We start from the raw sequence: 18,075 nt of genomic DNA, 5'->3' as shown, positions 1-18,075 counted from the left end.
GAAGTCCCATGAATTGAAAACTCATATACTTCAACTTCAACTTTATTTGTGTCCCTGAAGGGCGATTCGGTGTGCAGCAAGTAAAAAACACATACAAGACACAAATACATCCAAGTTCTACACACACTCCAACTGGAACACAACAGTAACAGTATGAAGACAAATAAATACCGGTACAAGGTGCATGGATAGCGGCGTCAAAGTAACCTACATAGGGTAGGAAAGAAGTGCATATCAGCCTACAAAGTTGACACAATATAATCAACAATGACCATCGTCAACAACAACATCAGCAGCCATTACATTACATTACATCACAACCCCTTTTATCAACGTTTCTGACATCTTCAACACATAGTCAACAGACTAGAATATATAACCAACCAAGGAATAAAGAAAGAAAGAAAAGAAAGAGGACGAAGAAAGAAAAGAAAGAGGACGAATATAGTAGCCTGACAAGCCAGACCCACATCCAGATGTTGGGTCTGGGAACTCACCATTGGCAGGGCTCAGTCCGAGGGGCGGGATAAACGGTTGTCTTTTAAATTCCCTCTGCACTCATAGCCAACCAGAGCAACGCTAGTTAATATATTAAACTTTTTCCGTATCCGGTCGGCAAAACTCTGAACACATCTTCCTTTTTTAAGAATGACTTGAGTGCCTAACTCCAAGTCTTCCAGAGTCGCGGCCAAAGCCGATTCCAAAGACCGCTGACCACAGCCATCTTCTTTGTTTTCAAGTAGCAGGGAATTCACGCGGAACCATCACAACTCTGCCATCCTTATGTTAAGCCCGCCCACCGACTCTATACACGACGTGATTGGCCTGACCAGATTTTGGTTTTTCCAGCTCGCAAGCCAAGTTGCTAGACTGACCCTGGCTGCAAATTACATTTGCTGCCGCTAGGGTGCGTCTAGATTTCTAGGCTACGAATGTAGTATATCATATAGTAATTACATGATGCAACCAAAATGGAACTAAACCTAGTTACTTCCCACCACTGGATGCCTATCACAAAGGTGGACAATTCAGGAAGTATTCAGTTCTAAATGGGCCTAAGCTGGAGTTTTGTGATGGAACAAGAAGATATATTTAATTTATCTGAGGCAACTGAAAAAGCAATGCGAGTGCTGAAATAGATTTCTAATAAATGTCTTTCTCTGTCTCTCAGGTTGGCTCCATGAGCTGGCCAAGCGTCTTGGGACCCCCTACTTCCTGCCGACACCGGTCCCAGCCACAGTCAGCAGCCTCCCGGCCAACAGCAGTCAGTGGAACGTGTCGGGGTCGGAGGTCGGAGGGCAGGGCTCCTGGAACTCCAGCCAATACTATGGAAACACGTCTGGAGGCGAGGCCGTGGCGGAAACGACCACCGGGGGCGGGAGTTTCGGGGTGCTGGGTGGCGGCCCGTCGATGCGTAGCAGCTACGTGACGTCGCTTTACTTTGCTCTGAGCAGTCTCACCAGTGTGGGATTTGGAAATGTGTCCGCCAACACGGACTCGGAGAAGATCTTCTCCATCTGCACCATGCTCATAGGAGGTGAGAAACGTGTGTGTGTGTGTGTGTGTGTGTGTGTGTGTGTGTGTGTGTGTGTGTGTGCTTGTTTTACTATATTCGTGGGGTCCAAAAACCGGGAAATACAGTATACTTGTGGGGTCTGCACAGCCTTGTGGGGCCCAAAATGCTGGACCCCACAAGGTTAAAGGGCTGTTTGAGGGTTAAGACTTGGTTTTAGGATTAGGGTTAGAATGAGGTTATGGTTAGGGTGAGGGTAAGGGTTAAGGTTAGGCATTTAGTTGTAATGGTTGAGGTTAGGGTAAGGGGCTAGGGAATGCATTATGTCAATGACAGGTCCCCACAAAGATAGTGAAACAAACATCTGTGTGTGTGTGTGTGTGTGTGTGTGTGTGTGTGTGTGTGTGTGTGTGTGTGTGTGTGTGTGCGTGTGTGTGTGTGCATGCTAGTGTTTCCTCTCAGGGCATGAAGCTCTTCTTCTCCTCGTAGTCTTAAGTACTCACTCAGCTAATTATCGGGCATCAGCGAGACATCGACACACAGCTGAGCATTTGTATTCAAAACCATCCGTTGACTGTCTCATTTGTCCTGTTTTTCTTGATTGAGGGGTTTCATTACATGTTTGCCTGTGCATTTGTTTATTTGCTATCAGGATATTTCAAAAACTGTTCAAAAGATTAAATGAAAGCTGCTGCAAAGTTCAGCTCTGAGTCAGTACGTCAAGGTGCATACTGCACAGGATTGACTCATTTTAAACCTTTTTCTCGTGAACCATTGCAATGCTTGTGTGTGACTATCAGTATTTTGGCGTGAATCCAGACACTGATTAAAAAATAGCCAACATTTGTTACTATTGAAAAAAAACAAACTTAGAGAGTTCTGCCACATTGCTTTGTAGTTTAAAGGTCCCTCCCCCCCCTTTCTGCTAAAGCCCAAACGGTCTCCTAAGCCCCTCCCCCCATGAGGGAGAATGAATAGGCTCGTTCGAGATGAGCTGCGCCTCGCCTGTAAAGTGGACGAGAGCAGGCGGGAGCAGGCGGGAGCAGGCGGGGGAGGTGACAAAAATCCGCTGTCAAGGCGGACAGTTTCCAGCCTTCAGGCTGAATAGGAAGTGACAGAAACACTGTGGTCCGATTCCGATTTAATAAAATGTTATCAGACCCATATATCAGCTCCTACACAGTCTCCAGTTGTTTTTATTATGACAGAGTAGCTGTCAAAATGCTCTGCATGCGATCTGTTGCTGATTTACACTGAAGAGGATCTGTAATCTGATCAGATTTAGTCTCTCTGACTTCTAAACGTCACTATCAGCCACACAGCATGTGTTCTGTGCAGAATAAGCCTTTAGAAATCTTTAAAAAAAATCCCTAAGATTCAAAATCAATTAAAAGTTTAAAACGTCATCATGTTGAGTCGATTCTGAACCAATCAGCTGTTAGATCAGCTGAGAGCCAGGCGTTTCCCAGCATGCCCTGGGTCTGCCTGAGTCTAGCAGTCGGTGAAAAACAACTGCCCTGCCTGCGTCTCAAACCTGCGGCCGCCTTGGTCGAGTGAGGTTATCGCTGCCCACGTGTGCATGACGTCAGTGCGAGTCGGGCTCAAGTCGGACACAAATCTAACCAGCATGCATTGGGCGGCAATCGCCGGTGATCGATTCTGCGCAGACCTGGCTCATCTCAAACGAGCCTACCGTGTGTGCCTGAGCAGTGATTGACACGCAGTTAGACACCCCCCCTGGCCCTGATTGGTGCATCTGAACAGGGAGCGGTGGATTTTTGCAAATCTCACTACAGGCTATAGGTGGAGCCAGAGGAGCTGGATTTCTTTTTTTAAATGACCTGCTTCATGTAGTTCTACTGGAACATAGGGTCAGCTTCAGCTAATATGACAGAAAGTTAGTTTTATAAGTCTTACCTACTGCACCTTTAACAGAACATGTGACAAAACACTGATGGTTACATTCTCTAGAATAAGACCTCGTAAGATCCAGCCAGTAACATCAAAACCATTTAACAATGGGGTTTTATTTAAACTAAGCTAATACTTCCGGGGTTTTTGTATTGATAAAATCCAGAAAGGACAGAAGACATAATCATCAACAAAAGAGGGTCAGTAAAATGAATATCCATAGTACAATTGATGTTTCATGCAAATAATACATTTAGCAACATAAGAACAGATTGTATATTCTGTATGAGCGCAAGTCACACATTTGAATGGAGGCAGTCAGCAGTGTGTCGCCCTTCACACAAATGTCTACAGATGCTACGTTTTCAAAAGGAATTAAATATGTGAATTTAGTCACAGAACTTCTGTATTTAGCGCTGGTGATCCGATCGCCCAAGACATATTTTGAAACCAAGTGTAAACAGGGTCCCTTTTTTGAGTTATGGCTTGTGATGTCGTTGTGCTGATCCATAATGAAGAGAGCTGAATGTTCTGGTAGAAAGCAATAAAAGAAGAAATGAGAAAGAAATGGAGGGAATGGAAAGGTTATTTGGTGGGAGAAATGCCAAGATTTATGGTCAGAGGACACGATGATGCGTTGGGAATGTATCAGACCTCATTGCACATTAAGTGGGCTATTCACACACACACAGACACACACACACACACACACACAGCCACACACACACAGGACCTGCAAGGACATGTATTGACCTACATTCATTCTCTTAAGGCTGAACCTTTAGCTGCCTACATGCAGTTATATGAACTTGTGTGAAGAAAAGATTTAGTTTCCACAGTGAATACATGGCAGGCAGGCAGACAGACACAGACACACACACACACACACACACACACACACACACACACAAGCACACGCACACACACACACTGCTAGTCAAATCACATACTTCACATGATACTTCTGTCTGTGCTCGACATTTCCTGACTGATAGAATAATGTAATCTGATAGTTTCCAGTAAAAGGTGCTAATGTGCCTTAACCTTTTAACTCATTTATAATCTTATTATTGTATATGTTTGGATTCAGTCCCACATACATTGTCTTAGAGCATCAAATATGTTCTAATCCACAGGTGAAATAGTTTCCAACAAATGTGCAATCTGCTGCTGTTTTGGTAAATAACATTTGCTTAAAGCTGCGTTAGGAAATCATTTCAGAATTTTTAAAAATAAATCATTTTAAAAGCTTTACATCTTCAGAAGGAACCAGTGAGCTCGGGGCTTACAGAGTGAGGAAGTGTTGAGAGACGAACACTTTTGGTCTTTTCATGGGATTTGTTGACAAAAAAGGAAAACAGAATAAAGCTATCATAATCCTTTTAATTCAATTTGGCATTTTGGAGTGTGGTGCATGTAAATGACTTTGCTTAACCACAGAGATGTGTCTCGTGTATAGTCCTTGATTATAGGAGAGCGAGCTAAGCAAAACGCAGAGAGAGAAAGAGAAAAGAGAGTAGACTATAGCTTCATTAATCTCTCTAAAGTTTAGAGCTCTGCTGTGCTGAGCTTCCCTGAAGGTAAGCAGTGTGTGCCCTTAAGCTCTCCCCGAAAGATATTTATACATCTGTACTCTGGAGTTTTCCCTTAATGTGGGGTGGGTCACTGCCTGAAGGAGCAGTCATCCTAAATTAATGTCATTCGTCTGGGTGTCAGTGGACAGTGTAAGTGTCCTGTGGTCTGAATGCTGTATCAGCAGCATTTCTACTCGGGCTAGAATTATATTCAGGGAGAGAAACTGCTCAGCTGTGCAGTCAGAAAAGTACACCGCAAGATAGATAGTTTAGATCCAGTCCTTACTGCTGGCTAGCTGTGTTAAAAAAAAAAATTGTTTATAAAGTTTAATACTACATCAAGAGTTATTGCTCATACTGGGATTAAAGCTGTTTGGGGTTTTAGATTAATAATTTGGTTGTTATACAGTAGGTGTTTTCTTCACTAGAAATAAAAGATGTATTCATCATTGGGATTCTTTTTATTTCAGTCGTGTGTTACTTCCATTTTGTGAAAGCAGTAATCCACCTGAGGCCGTGCTTTACACTGCTTTCAGAGCAGCTAAATCCTTTTAAGCCCGGCGCTCTTTAACTTCTTGGGGCTCGTGAAGACGTACCGTTTGAAGCTCCCTGCTGTGCAGAAGCATTATGGGATTTTCCCGAGCCGTTTCCAGACAAAGGAGGTAATTACACAAAGGTGTAATTGAATCTGTATCATACTGAAAACCAGGGACGTCACTAGGATTGAAAGACAGTGGGGGGCTTAGCCCCCAGGGTATTTGTAACTTGCGTTTGCAAAATCTTTGCACTCACATCTTTCGTTACTGTATTAGAGCTACACTTTTGTCAACAACCAGTCAAGAAACCAATATGTTTTCAACAGGTGACAGACATATCCTCTTCTTCCATTTCTGTTCCTTCTGTCTTATCCTTTAAGATAAAACAAAATCCTGAAGCTAATTTCATGACTTGGAAATGCAAATTAGTCACATTAAACAACATCCAAAATGTCCAAAAACAGACAAACAGAGGCCAGACAGCTAATAAGTTGGTAAGTTAAACAAATATGACAAATAGCAGTACAAGAAAAAGAAAAAAATTGGCATCACTGCATACTTTATCATGTAAGATATGAATACGGATCCTATTTAAAGTGGCTACTGTCTAAATACAATAACCTGATGGCAGAAGGAATAAAAGATTTGGAGTAATGATTACTGTATGTATGTACGTATGTAGGATTGCTTTCATTTTATTTGCACATGTGTATCTGTGGGCATGTGCTCATCTTTAGCCTAGCCAACATTTAGGCAACATCTACATATTTATTTAATTTATCACAGCCAATGAATGCAGAAAGTTAAAATGGTTAGAATATAGCTAGCATATATATGAAAAATAAAATGAAATAATTTAGTTTAGGCTATGCATAGTACCTAGACCTGCCAACAAATGATTATTGTCATCTCATCTGCTCAATGAATTGAAGGATACAACGGTAATAGCATTAACAGGGACCCTATGACATTTAGTTTTCAGTGACAACAACATTGTATGGGGATTGATATTGTTTTAGAATATGCCTACTATAGAGATAGGCTATATTATTGGCAAGGAATAAAGAGTTGTGATTAGCTTAACCATTTCATTTTTATTTTAGTTAACTATAGTTTTCCATAGCAAACCAAAATATCCCCTTTCCTTTACCTCAAGAAAACGTAGCTAAAGGTAAGCAGGCAATTAAAAACAACTTACTATTCCACTCTGTATCACACTAGGTGTAATCAATCTTCCTTTCACCATTAACGTGTGTATCGGTGTGTGTATGTGTGGGGGGGAGAGTGCATAGCGAGTTCAGACCAAAGAGTAGCGACGAGACAAGATGAATCCTCCAGTTACTCACAACGCTCTCAAAGCTGCCAGTTCACACCAATGCAACGAGACAGAGCAACGACTCTTTGTACTTCTGTCTAACTTCCGACTTTTCGGCTATCTTTTTGTAGCTATATATATATATATATATATATATATCATCTGTTGCGTCTAAATATGAATGAGAATAAATCGAATTGTTATTGTTGTTCTTATTATTATTTAGGGGGGCTTAGGAACATTTTGGGGTAGCTTCAGCCCCCCTAAAATAGGCCTAACGACGTCCCTGCTGAAAACACACGACCTCTCCTCTTCTCCAGCTCTGATGCACGCGGTGGTGTTTGGCAACGTGACGGCCATCATCCAGAGGATGTACTCGCGCCGCTCGCTCTACCACACCCGCACCAAGGACCTGAAGGACTTCATCAGGGTCCATCGGCTGCCCAAGGCCCTGGAGCAGCGCATGCTGGAGTGTTTCCAGACGACGTGGTCGGTCAACAACGGAATAGACGTCAGTGAGGTGAGAGAGCGACGAAGTGGGGAGGCACCGGGGGGGGTGGGGGGGCGGACATTTTATCCAAATACAGCATAGAAAATCTGCTTAATAATATAGGAAATATTGGATAGAACAACACACTGTTATTCTGCTAAATTAAACACAACATGTATTATTACTTTCACTTGTTTTCGTCAATCATATTTCCGAGGGGGCCAGTGCCACCCCGTGTCCCCCTTCTAGCCCTGCCCCTGAGAGCGACTCACAATCAACTAAACACACATAAGTATGAGTGTGTGAATATTGGATTTTTTTTTTTTTATGATCACAAGCTTCCAATTTAAACCTTACGTCTGCATTAACACTAAAGGGTCATTTCACTCAAAATACAAAAATAACCTAGCCCTGCGAATAGATTCAACTTCAGTCATTGTGGTTTTGAGATATGTGCGTCTATTTCTGCTACAACTCCAGCACGATGAAGGTAAACTGCTGGCAATGCACAACTCTTTGAAAAATGACATAAAAAAGCAACAGTTTCCAAATGCAATTAAAATCTACTTGGTCGGAAAGAGGCTATTAGCTTCTTTCCGACCAAGTAGTTACAGTAATGTAGTCATAGGAACAGTCCACTTCTAAACAGTTCTACTAACTACTCTCCCCAAAACTGGCGAAGTGGCCATAGGAACTGACCTTTTGTTATTACAACACAGCCATCTAACCACCACTATGCGGGAAAGTGAAAAAACCCTGTCCTGAAGTAGGAGCTGAAAGAGTTACAGGAACTGTGGTCAGAGGAACTTAATAATCCCCAAATTGGTCCAGTCGGAACAGGAGAAAAAAAGGGTTCTAGGAACGTTATGTTCTAGGAACTGCAAAAATCCCTCCGGTCGGAAAGTGGCTATTAATACCATCAGGGTGAGTGTTTCATTTTGGATGAAGTGGCCCTTTATAGCAGTGGTTCCCTTATTTCACTTATTGTATGTCCGTCATGCCGCTTTTTTAGCAAAGAAACTTTATCAAGCAAGTTAGCTGCATGTTTTTTTTTTTTCTGTGACTTTCTGTTGTGCAAATAAATGCCAGTTAAAGTTTGTCAGATGTTTTACCCACAAAAGACACAAGGCTCTCCTGAAAGTTTGGACATTTAAAGGACTAATTCTTATTTTGGATTTAACTGTAACACATGTTTGCTTGATGAGCATCATCTGTTTTTCTTTACTTTATGTATAATTTAGCTTTCAGAGTATATCTTGATAACCTGAATCTTGATAGCCTTTTTTTCACCTTTCATTCTGCTCCACATTCTCACACATCGCATCATGTTTTGGGAATCACTGCTGGCAGATGGAGTTTTTTATTTTATTTTTTTAAAGGCTGTGTGGAAGCCTGCTGTTTGGTTTAAGTCTTAACAGCTGTTAAGTGTGAAACCACCTCTCGCTTTGCAGCTACTGAAGGACTTCCCAGACGAGCTGAGGGCCGACATCGCCATGCATCTGAACAAAGAGCTACTCCAGCTGCCGCTGTTTGAGTCGGCCAGCCGGGGCTGCCTGCGCTCCCTCTCCCTCATTATCAGGACCTCCTTCTGTGCTCCGGGCGAGTTCCTCATCCGGCAGGGAGACGCTCTGCAGGCCATCTACTTCGTCTGCTCGGGCTCCATGGAGGTTCTGAAAGACAACACTGTGCTGGCCATACTGGGTGAGTCAGAGGAGCAGAGGGATCATTACAGAAAGGTTCCCAGTCCTTTACATGCTAGGGCTGCACCATATGAGGAAAATAAGTGATGACGTTGTTGAATATTGTGATAACAATATCATTTGCAATAAATAAACAGATATTAAAGGTGCTCTAAGCGATGTCACGCGTTGTTTAGGCTACAGCATTTTTTGTCACATACAGCAAACATCTCCTCACTATCCGCTAGCTGCCTGTCCCCTGAACACACTGTAAAAAAAAAACACGGTCTCTGTAGACAGCCCAGGCTCCACAAACGCCAACAAAAACAAACTGCGCCAACCTGCACCACCAAACGTCACAAAACAGTGTTCCAGCCAATAACCGACAAGAAGGAGTTGGTTGAGCCATCACCGCAGCAGCGTTAGCACGTAGGCTACTTCCACAATGCGTGTTCATGACTGTTTCAGGAAGCAGGGAAGGGAGGGGGAGGGGACAGGATGAGGAGGAGGGAGGGGCGAGCTAGCCTAAGTTTTGTTTGACAATACTTTGAACGTCACCCAACATCGCTTAGAGCACCTTTAAGGTGTACACGGTTCTGACGTTCTGCTGCTTTCAGTATTCAACTAAAATACAGCAAATTGCTTGTTGAATTTTAACATAACATACAAATAATTTCCAACATTATTATTATTTTTTTTTTTTAAAGATTATTTTTTGGGCATTTTTAGGTCTTTATTGACGAGACAGCTGAAGAAATGAAAGGGGTGACAAAGGGGGGAATTGAACCTGGGCGCCCTGCGTTGAGGAGTAAACCTCTATATAGGGGCGTCCACTCTAACAACTGAGCTATCTGGGTGGACCTCAACATTATTGATTATTATTATTATTATAAGAATTGAACATTGAATTTAACATAAAAAGCACCAATGGGAAAAAAAGTGACAGTTACATTTTAAAGTGTAGTTTTCTACTAAGTGTCTTTAGCTATATGTCGCAGCCTTTCGCGATGTGTTTATTGCGCAAGTTTACATCGCCATGATGATAAAAGAACGATGTATTGGGGAGCCCTATTACACTGACTGACTGCCCCCATAAAGGTAAAGTCTTGATATAGATATAAGCAGCTAGTTGGTAAGATTTTATTACATTTTAATACTTTAAATACTACCGGAATGTGGGAGTATGTGAAAAAGCTGAGTTTGGTAAAAACAGGGTTGTTGTTTTTTAGATTTTGCTTCTTTGTTTTTTATTTATTTTATATTATCTATATGTTTCTAATGGCACAGGGGGAGGGGGGTCTTCTGAGCCAAACAGAAATCTAAAATTCTAAAACATTCTTGCTTTTCCCTATTTAGTATTCAAGTTATTAAATTAATGGAAAGATGGGAACAAACACTGATTATGAAATGGCTTTAGATGAATGTAGGATTGCAAAATGACATTCTGGTTACCTAATTAGAGGGAAATGGGTGGTTTATTATGTGAGGGATATTATGTTTAAATTTGTGCCACAGAATTGGATCGAAACGATGCAGTCGACAGCTTTGATAGGTAATTTACTCGTCAAAGTGAGACTTAATGAGAGGATGTGAGATGATCTGCGGGACAGATAATTAATGTAAGAAATATTCATTTGAAGAACGAACACTCTGATAAGAGCTGGGGCGAATGTGTCTGTTTGACATCAAATGCTGTAAATGAAGTGCGGACTGAGAGATCACCTCTCGGCTCACTGATTACAGTGGAAATAACTCCACAGTGATGGCTTTGGACGGGCTTTGGTTTCATCCGATCAGAGCACTGAAGAGCGACGTGATCTGGATTTGTTATAAATATTTTTATTATAAAGCTTCATTTCAAAAATCAAGTTACGAAATTGTTATGACAGTGCTTCTTTTTTATAAAAACAAAAAGAAGGGAGAAAAAAACCAAGAAGGCCCTAATCCCTAGCCACAACAACCCGCCCCGGACTGCGATAAGGATTCGGTTTATCCTGGAAAATAAGATTAGCCTGGCTTCGCCCTCCTAAGCACTACGTCTGGGTTTGCGGTATATTCTTGGGTTTTCTCTGGCCAAATCTTTACCGGTCCAATCAGTGAACAGAGGGAGTGGCTGAGAACGATGACGTTGAGGTCGTGCTCTAGTTTGAGTTGTAGTTCCGTAATGGCAGCGGAGAAAGATGTGAGCGAACCAGCTCTGACTGGGGGATCCCGAGGCGTTCCCAGGCCAGGTTGGAGATATAATCCCTCCACCTAGTCCTGGGTTTTCCCCGAGGCCTCCTACCAGCTGGACGTGCCTGGAACACCTCCCTAGGGAGGCGTCCAGGGGGCATCCTTACCAGATGCCCGAACCACCTCAACTGGCTCCTTTCGACGCGAAGGAGCAGCGGCTCTACTCCGAGCTCCTCACGGATGACTGAGCGTCTCACCCTATCTCTAAGGGAGATGCCAGCTACCCTCCTGAGGAAACCCATTTTGGCCTCTTGTACCCTTGATCTCGTTCTTTTGGTCATGACCCAGCCTTCATGACCATAGGTGAGGGTAGGAACGAAAACTGACCGGTAGATTGAGAGCTTTGCCTTCTGGCTCAGCTCTATTTTCGTCACAACGGTGCGATAAATTGAATGTAATACCGCACCCGCTGTGCCGATTCTCCGACCAATCTCCCGCTCCATTGTCCCCTCACTCGCGAACAAGACCCCTAGGTATTTGAACTCCTTCACTTGGGGTAAGGACTCATTCCCTACCTGGAGAAGGCACTCCATCGGTTTCCTGCTGAGAACCATGGCCTCCGATTTAGAGGCAGCTTTATATATCCTGGAAATATCTTTATGTAAAGGGAAACATAGATTACAATCCAAATATAAAAACATAATGGAATATATTGAAATAAGGCTCTCAGGCATTCTGTATTGCTCTGTATTCTGTATAACTATTTATTTATATCATAGCATCATTTACTCTTCCCTTCTCTTTTGCATCTTTGGTTGAGGAAGTAACCTTAAATGTGCATATGACAATTATTCACCTCAATGATACATTAATCATACATACATTAATTCATTTTAATTTATTAATAAACCCCTGGACTGTAATATTGTTAAGTTTGAGCAAGATATATTGAGACTCTATTCAAGACTCTATATATTGATAGAGGTGCTGAACCTCATCCCAGCCGCTTCACACTCGGCTGCGAACCGATCCAGTGAGTGCTGAAGGTCACAGGCCGATGATGCCATCAGGACCACATCATCTGCAAAAAGCAGCGATGAGATCCCCAGCCCACCGAACTGCAACCCCTCTCCACCCCGACTACGCCTCGATATCCTGTCCATAAATACTACAAACAGGATTGGTGACAAAGCGCAGCCCTGGCGGAGGCCAACTCTCACCTGAAACGAGTCCGACTTACTGCCGAGAACCCGGACACAGCTCTCGCTTTGGTCGTACAGAGATTGGATGGCCCTGAGAAGGGACCCCCTCACCCCGTACTCCCGCAGCACCTCCCACAGTATCTCCCGGGGCACCCGGTCATACGCCTTCTCCAGATCCACAAAACACATGTAGACCGGTTGGGCATGAGGTTCGACTATCGACCGAACCCTCCTTTCCAGCACCTTGGAGTAGACTTTACCGGGGAGGCTGAGAAGTGTGATACCCCTGTAATTGGCACACACCCTCTGGTCCCCCTTTTTAAAAAGGGGAACCACCACCCCGGTCTGCCACTCCTTAGGCACCGTTCCAGACTTCCACGCAATGTTGAAGAGGCGTGTCAACCAAGACAACCCCTCCACACCCACAGCCTTAAGCATTTCTGGACGGATCTCATAAATTCCTGGGGCTTTGTCACTGTGGAGCCAATCAGAAAATAGCACTATTGTATCTGGGTAAGATTTAACGCAACAACCAATGAAAAAAAAAGCATAGAGCAGCGTACAGACACTTCCTTAAACGTTCGCTCATTCAGAGACCAGAGACCCAAACAGGGCTCTGAGTCTGTCAGACGGTCTGAGATCTACCGTATCAGCACAGCAATTACGTATGGCACAGCAGACTATGGTGCAGGTAGATTATTTCTGAAATATAGTGACTATTATAACTTTATTTTTCTCAAAATATCACGACTCCTCCAAATCTCAGAGAACACAGATATATTTTGAGTGTGCACAAAGTTTTGAACATGAGCAGAAATCTTGCTCAAACTTAACAATATTACAGTCCAGGGGTTTATTAATGAATTAAAATGAATTAATGTATCATTGAGGTGAATAATTGTCATATGCACATTTAAGGAGGTTACTTCCTCAACCAAAGATGCAAAAGAAAAGGGAAGAGTAAATGATGCTATGATATGAATAAATAGTTATACAGAATACAGAGCAATACAGAATGCCTGAGAGCCTTATTTCAATATATTCCATTATGTTTTTATATTTGGATTGTAATCTATGTTTCCCTTTACATAAAGATATTTCCAGGATATACTGACAGGTGGGGGGTAGAATGTCACTCTTGCCTGTCTTCAAAACTTGAGAGCCCTGGGTTGACAAGGGAGACAAAGGAAAGGAGGAAGGACAGGTGCGTGCGTGTCACTCAAACATCAGGGAAAGCCGGGCCTGAGGGAGAGCTGATAAAGAGCTGTTGTTTATGCTCTGCTGCTTTTACCATGCTCGACACACACACACACACACACACACACACACACACACACACACACACACACACACACACACACACACACACATACACACACAGAGTCAAGGCTTCCCTCAGTGTTGAGCCTGTTAGATATATACACTGATCCTTCAATCCAGTGTGAATACAGATGTAGGAGGTCTTGCTATCAGACATCACATATGGCAGAATATAGAGACTAGGGCTTGGTATCGTTCAAACTTTTTACAATACCGGTACCGATACAAATCCCATAACTTTGGGCGCCCAGGTAGCTCAGTTGGTAGAGCAGGTGCCCACGTGTAGAGGTTTAATCTTAGACGCAGCAGGCACGGGTTCAACTCTGACCTGCAGCCCTTTGCTGTATGTCATTCCCCCCCTTTCAAGTCTTCATCTGTCCTGTCAAAAATGCCCCCAAAAATAATCTTTAAAAAAACAAATACCGTGACTTTGACACCGGTTCCTGAATGATACTTTTTTCAATACTAATTTTATAAAATCAATTCTAACAAAAAAAAAATGACAACATTACACATTACGGCACAAATCTTATTTTTTATGTTTTAGCTCCTACTACGTGAGCCCCGTCTCTGTGTAACGTGGAGTTTTTCCTGCGTGTCTCTACGTGTAACGTTAGACAGCCAATCACAGACATTATTAGATCTCGGTAGAAGCATGCTGCATGCTTATTGGCTCTCTGACGCTGATGTGATTTACTCCTTAGGCATTGAAACTGGGTATTGAATAACAAGGATTTTTTTCTGATACTCAATACTGTAGGGTCAATTCGGTCGGTACCTAAAAAGTATTGAATTCGGTACCCAAACCCTTAAAGGGACCAATTAATGAATGAATGAAGCCGTTTGAAGGCAGTCCTCTCTCTCACGCTGTTGTTGCAGATAGTATGAATACTTGAGAACCAGATAAGGCTGGGAAACTCAACAGGCTTTCGGTGCATTCGCTCCTCAGGCATCATGTGCATTCTGCAGTTGACGGGGAATTCTAGACAATCTGTCAATCAGCACTGTTTCACACTGGGAACTTTTAGCCCCAGGTTTTCAGATGATAACCCCACAAACTCGGGGGGCTTACCCTGCTCTAGAGCAGGGCCAGCAAGCTCTCGGCTAAAGTCGGGATTAGCCCACTTGGAATATGTCAGTGTGAATGTGTGTGAAGTGAACGCCCCCCCGGCTAACAGCTCCCTTAGTGATTGAGGGGGGCCTCAATCATTTTTATTTTGGCCACAGACAGAATGTCAGCGTGCACTTTGTACTGTGGATTCTTCAGGAAAAGTAACAAGTTCAAGAATGAGAACATATGAGTTTTTTTTAGTGACACCTGTGTTGCTTGTTTTGTTACATTTTCCATCGGCAGTCCAGAATGTTCTTGTTACACCAGAATAAAAAAGACTCTTCTAAAATGTGAAGTTGCACTTCAGCTCCATGAGACTTAAGTAAAATGGTTATACTTAAAGTAAATAATATGACCTAATTTGGCCCTTTCTTTTGACTGTCTCTCATTTGGACTCTGTCTTGATTTGGACTCTAAACTCTTTTGGACTCGGACTCGACTAGTCCTGGTCTTGGACTCGACAAAGGTGGACTTGACTACAGCCCTGATAGAATCACATACACACACACATTTGCTCCTCAATTTCACTGCTCAACTAAAGTACCAAGTAGTTTAGGAATAAAAAAAGAAAGCTCGCCATCTACAGAAAGTCATACTTCATCAGAGGAAATGTGGAGGAAAATGATAAAGGAAAAACATTCTTAGCGAAATGTCCACTCACTAGAACATTTCCAGTGCTTTCACCAACTAAGGAAGCTCACTCTTCTATTAAAGGCAAGAAGATATCTAAAAGTTTCAAACATTTCCCTGTAAGTAGACCTTGTGTTTCTATATGTGCCTGTGTGAGCACAACACAATATTTTATCCAAGAACAATTCATGTGCAGGGGTGGAATGTAACTAAGTACATTTACTCAAGTAGCACACTTAAGCACACATTTGAGGTACTTGTACTTTACTTGAGTCTTTTCTTTTCATGCCACTTTCTACTTCTACTCCGCTACATTTCAGAGAGAAATATTGTACTTTTTACTCCTCTACATTCATCTGTTACAGCTTTAGATACTAGTTACTTAGTCTCGCGTGTGTACATTTAAAAGTTGTTTCAGGGCGCCTGGGTAGCTCGCCTGGAAGAGCCGGAAGTTAACCATAGTCCTCATTAATCCACCAGAGGTTAGAACGCCAACACAAAGAAAGAGGTAGGTAACGGATATCTGGCCTAAATGAGTGAAATCCAGCGGATAAAGTCTACTAGTTACTTTACACATTAAGAGTTTTGCACACATAACACATGTAGTTTATAACATACGCTGTTTTATTATGCATTAAACTACCCGACAATATACAGGCCTACAAGTCCAGCTGACATGATTAGACCGTTAAACACTTAGTTGATTGACAGAACTGTTTGTATCTGTTCCAGTTTGTAAAATGGGAGGATTTTTCTGCATTGAGTACTTTTACTACTACTACTACTTTTACTTTTAATACTTTTAAATACATTTTCCTAATGATACTTACATACTTTTACTTAAGTAACATTTTCAATGTAGGACTTTTACTTGTAACTGAGTATTCTTACAGTGTGGTGGTATCAGTACTTTTACTTAATTGAAGGATCTGAATACTTCTTCCACCACTGATCTATTTTTAGTTTACGTTCAACAGTAAATGCAGCTATCAGGGTTCACGCACATCCGGAAAAAAAAACATCTTTAAAATATACCAAAAATGTCCTGGAAAGCAATGAGCTGTGTGTGAAATGTATGAAGAAGTGTTGTTATATGAGCTGAACTCACAGGACTTGGAAGCTTTCAAAATATTTTTTTGTGAGATGTCTTCACTGGCAGCCAGCAGCTGTAATAAGTACTGTGTTCAGGGTGATAGATGTTTTGTGGGCGGCTTGCAGTTATGTTTTTTTTCATAAGGAGACACATGCCAACATGAAATATGGTTTAAAATATTCACTAAATTATTACCAAAAAAGGAGAATCTGGCAGGATTAAAGCAAACTCAAATGACTAAAAACTTTATTTTCTACAACAAATGTGATGAAAATGTGAAAAAGATTGAAACTTTTTTTCTACTGAGAACAGCTGTGTTTACATTATGGGCCCTATTTTAACTATCTAAGCACCTGGCGCAGGTGTGTTTAGGGCGTGAATCCACTTTAACGGCGGAAATAAGGGTCCGGGCGCCAGGCGCATGGTTCAAAAGGGTTGTACTTAGTGTCTTCATTAATCATAGGTGTGTTTTGGGCGTAACATGCAATCAACCAATCAGAGATCATCTCCCATTCCCTTTAAAAGCCAGGCGCGTTTGGACCTTGGAGCATTGCTGTTATGATGGAGGATTTGCTAAGCAGGAAGGAGAGATTTTCAGGAGAAGAAACTGATCTGCTCGTGTGTGAAGTAAAAGTGCACGAGCAGATCACATCATAATACTATTTCCCATTGTAATACAACCCAACGGGGGGTAAGCGAGCATCCACAAAGCATTCCTCCTATGGAGCCATTTTTTCCAACAAGCCATCACCCGCCGTTAGCATCCCATTGACTGCCATTCATTTTGGCGCCACTTTGACAACTTTACATCTGAAGCGTTTAAAGACTCTATTTGTCCATTGTTTATTTCTAAAGAAACATGACAATGTATAAAAGGCTCCATTACCTTGTATCTCAGGTTATGGTCCCGTAGCAGGCATTTTTGGGGGGGGGGACTACCCACAACAGTAGGCTAAGCATGATCGTGTCACGTACAAAAAAACCTTTATAATACTTTGTAATACTGTACGTAAGCAGATGATAACAGGCACAGGTGTGTGTGTGTGTGTGTGTGTGTGTGTGTGTGTGTGTGTGTGTGTGTGTGTGTGTGTGTGTGTGTGTGTGTGTGTATTGTCTGTGTTTGTGTGTGTGTGTGTATTGAAAGTCTCTTTGGATAAAAGTGTCAGCAGTGGAACTGACTGACAGCAACTGAAATGTGTTTGCTTAACATGCCTTCAACACAGTGGATTGGTTAAGAATGTGTCTTGACGAGCGTGAAGTTGTGTATTAAAGTGTGAGCATGTAGCTCGTCAGGAGGCATGGATGGCAATAGTGGCATTGCACGCAGAAGATGGGTAGAGAGATGCAGCCGCTATGACAAGCCCTTTGAGCATTTATTCCATATCCTTGATATCAGACGTCAGGTTCCTCCACTAGTTGGCTATTTGTCAACACTAGTTGGACACATGTTTGTACTAGTTGGATATTTTGTATTACTAGTTGAACAAAATATTTTACTTGTCACTTTTATTCAAATAAAAAATTCAATT

The 18,075-nt window shown here is 42.2% G+C and overlaps 1 protein-coding gene across 1 annotated transcript in view; it reads left to right on the top strand.

The window, feature by feature from the left end:
* Window positions 1–18,075, top strand: part of kcnh3 (potassium voltage-gated channel, subfamily H (eag-related), member 3) — a 172,207-nt gene that overhangs the window by 141,545 nt on the left and 12,587 nt on the right. Inside the window, exons 8-10 of the mRNA XM_078262637.1 lie at window positions 1,172–1,537; window positions 7,170–7,369; window positions 8,791–9,040. Coding sequence (XP_078118763.1) covers window positions 1,172–1,537; window positions 7,170–7,369; window positions 8,791–9,040 — 816 coding nt within the window. The remainder of the gene's footprint in view (window positions 1–1,171; window positions 1,538–7,169; window positions 7,370–8,790; window positions 9,041–18,075) is intronic.

This window comes from Sander vitreus, chromosome 11 (assembly GCF_031162955.1).
Source record: "Sander vitreus isolate 19-12246 chromosome 11, sanVit1, whole genome shotgun sequence".
Lineage (NCBI taxonomy): Eukaryota > Metazoa > Chordata > Actinopteri > Perciformes > Percidae > Sander > Sander vitreus.
This window is presented reverse-complemented; position numbering and strand designations above follow the sequence as displayed.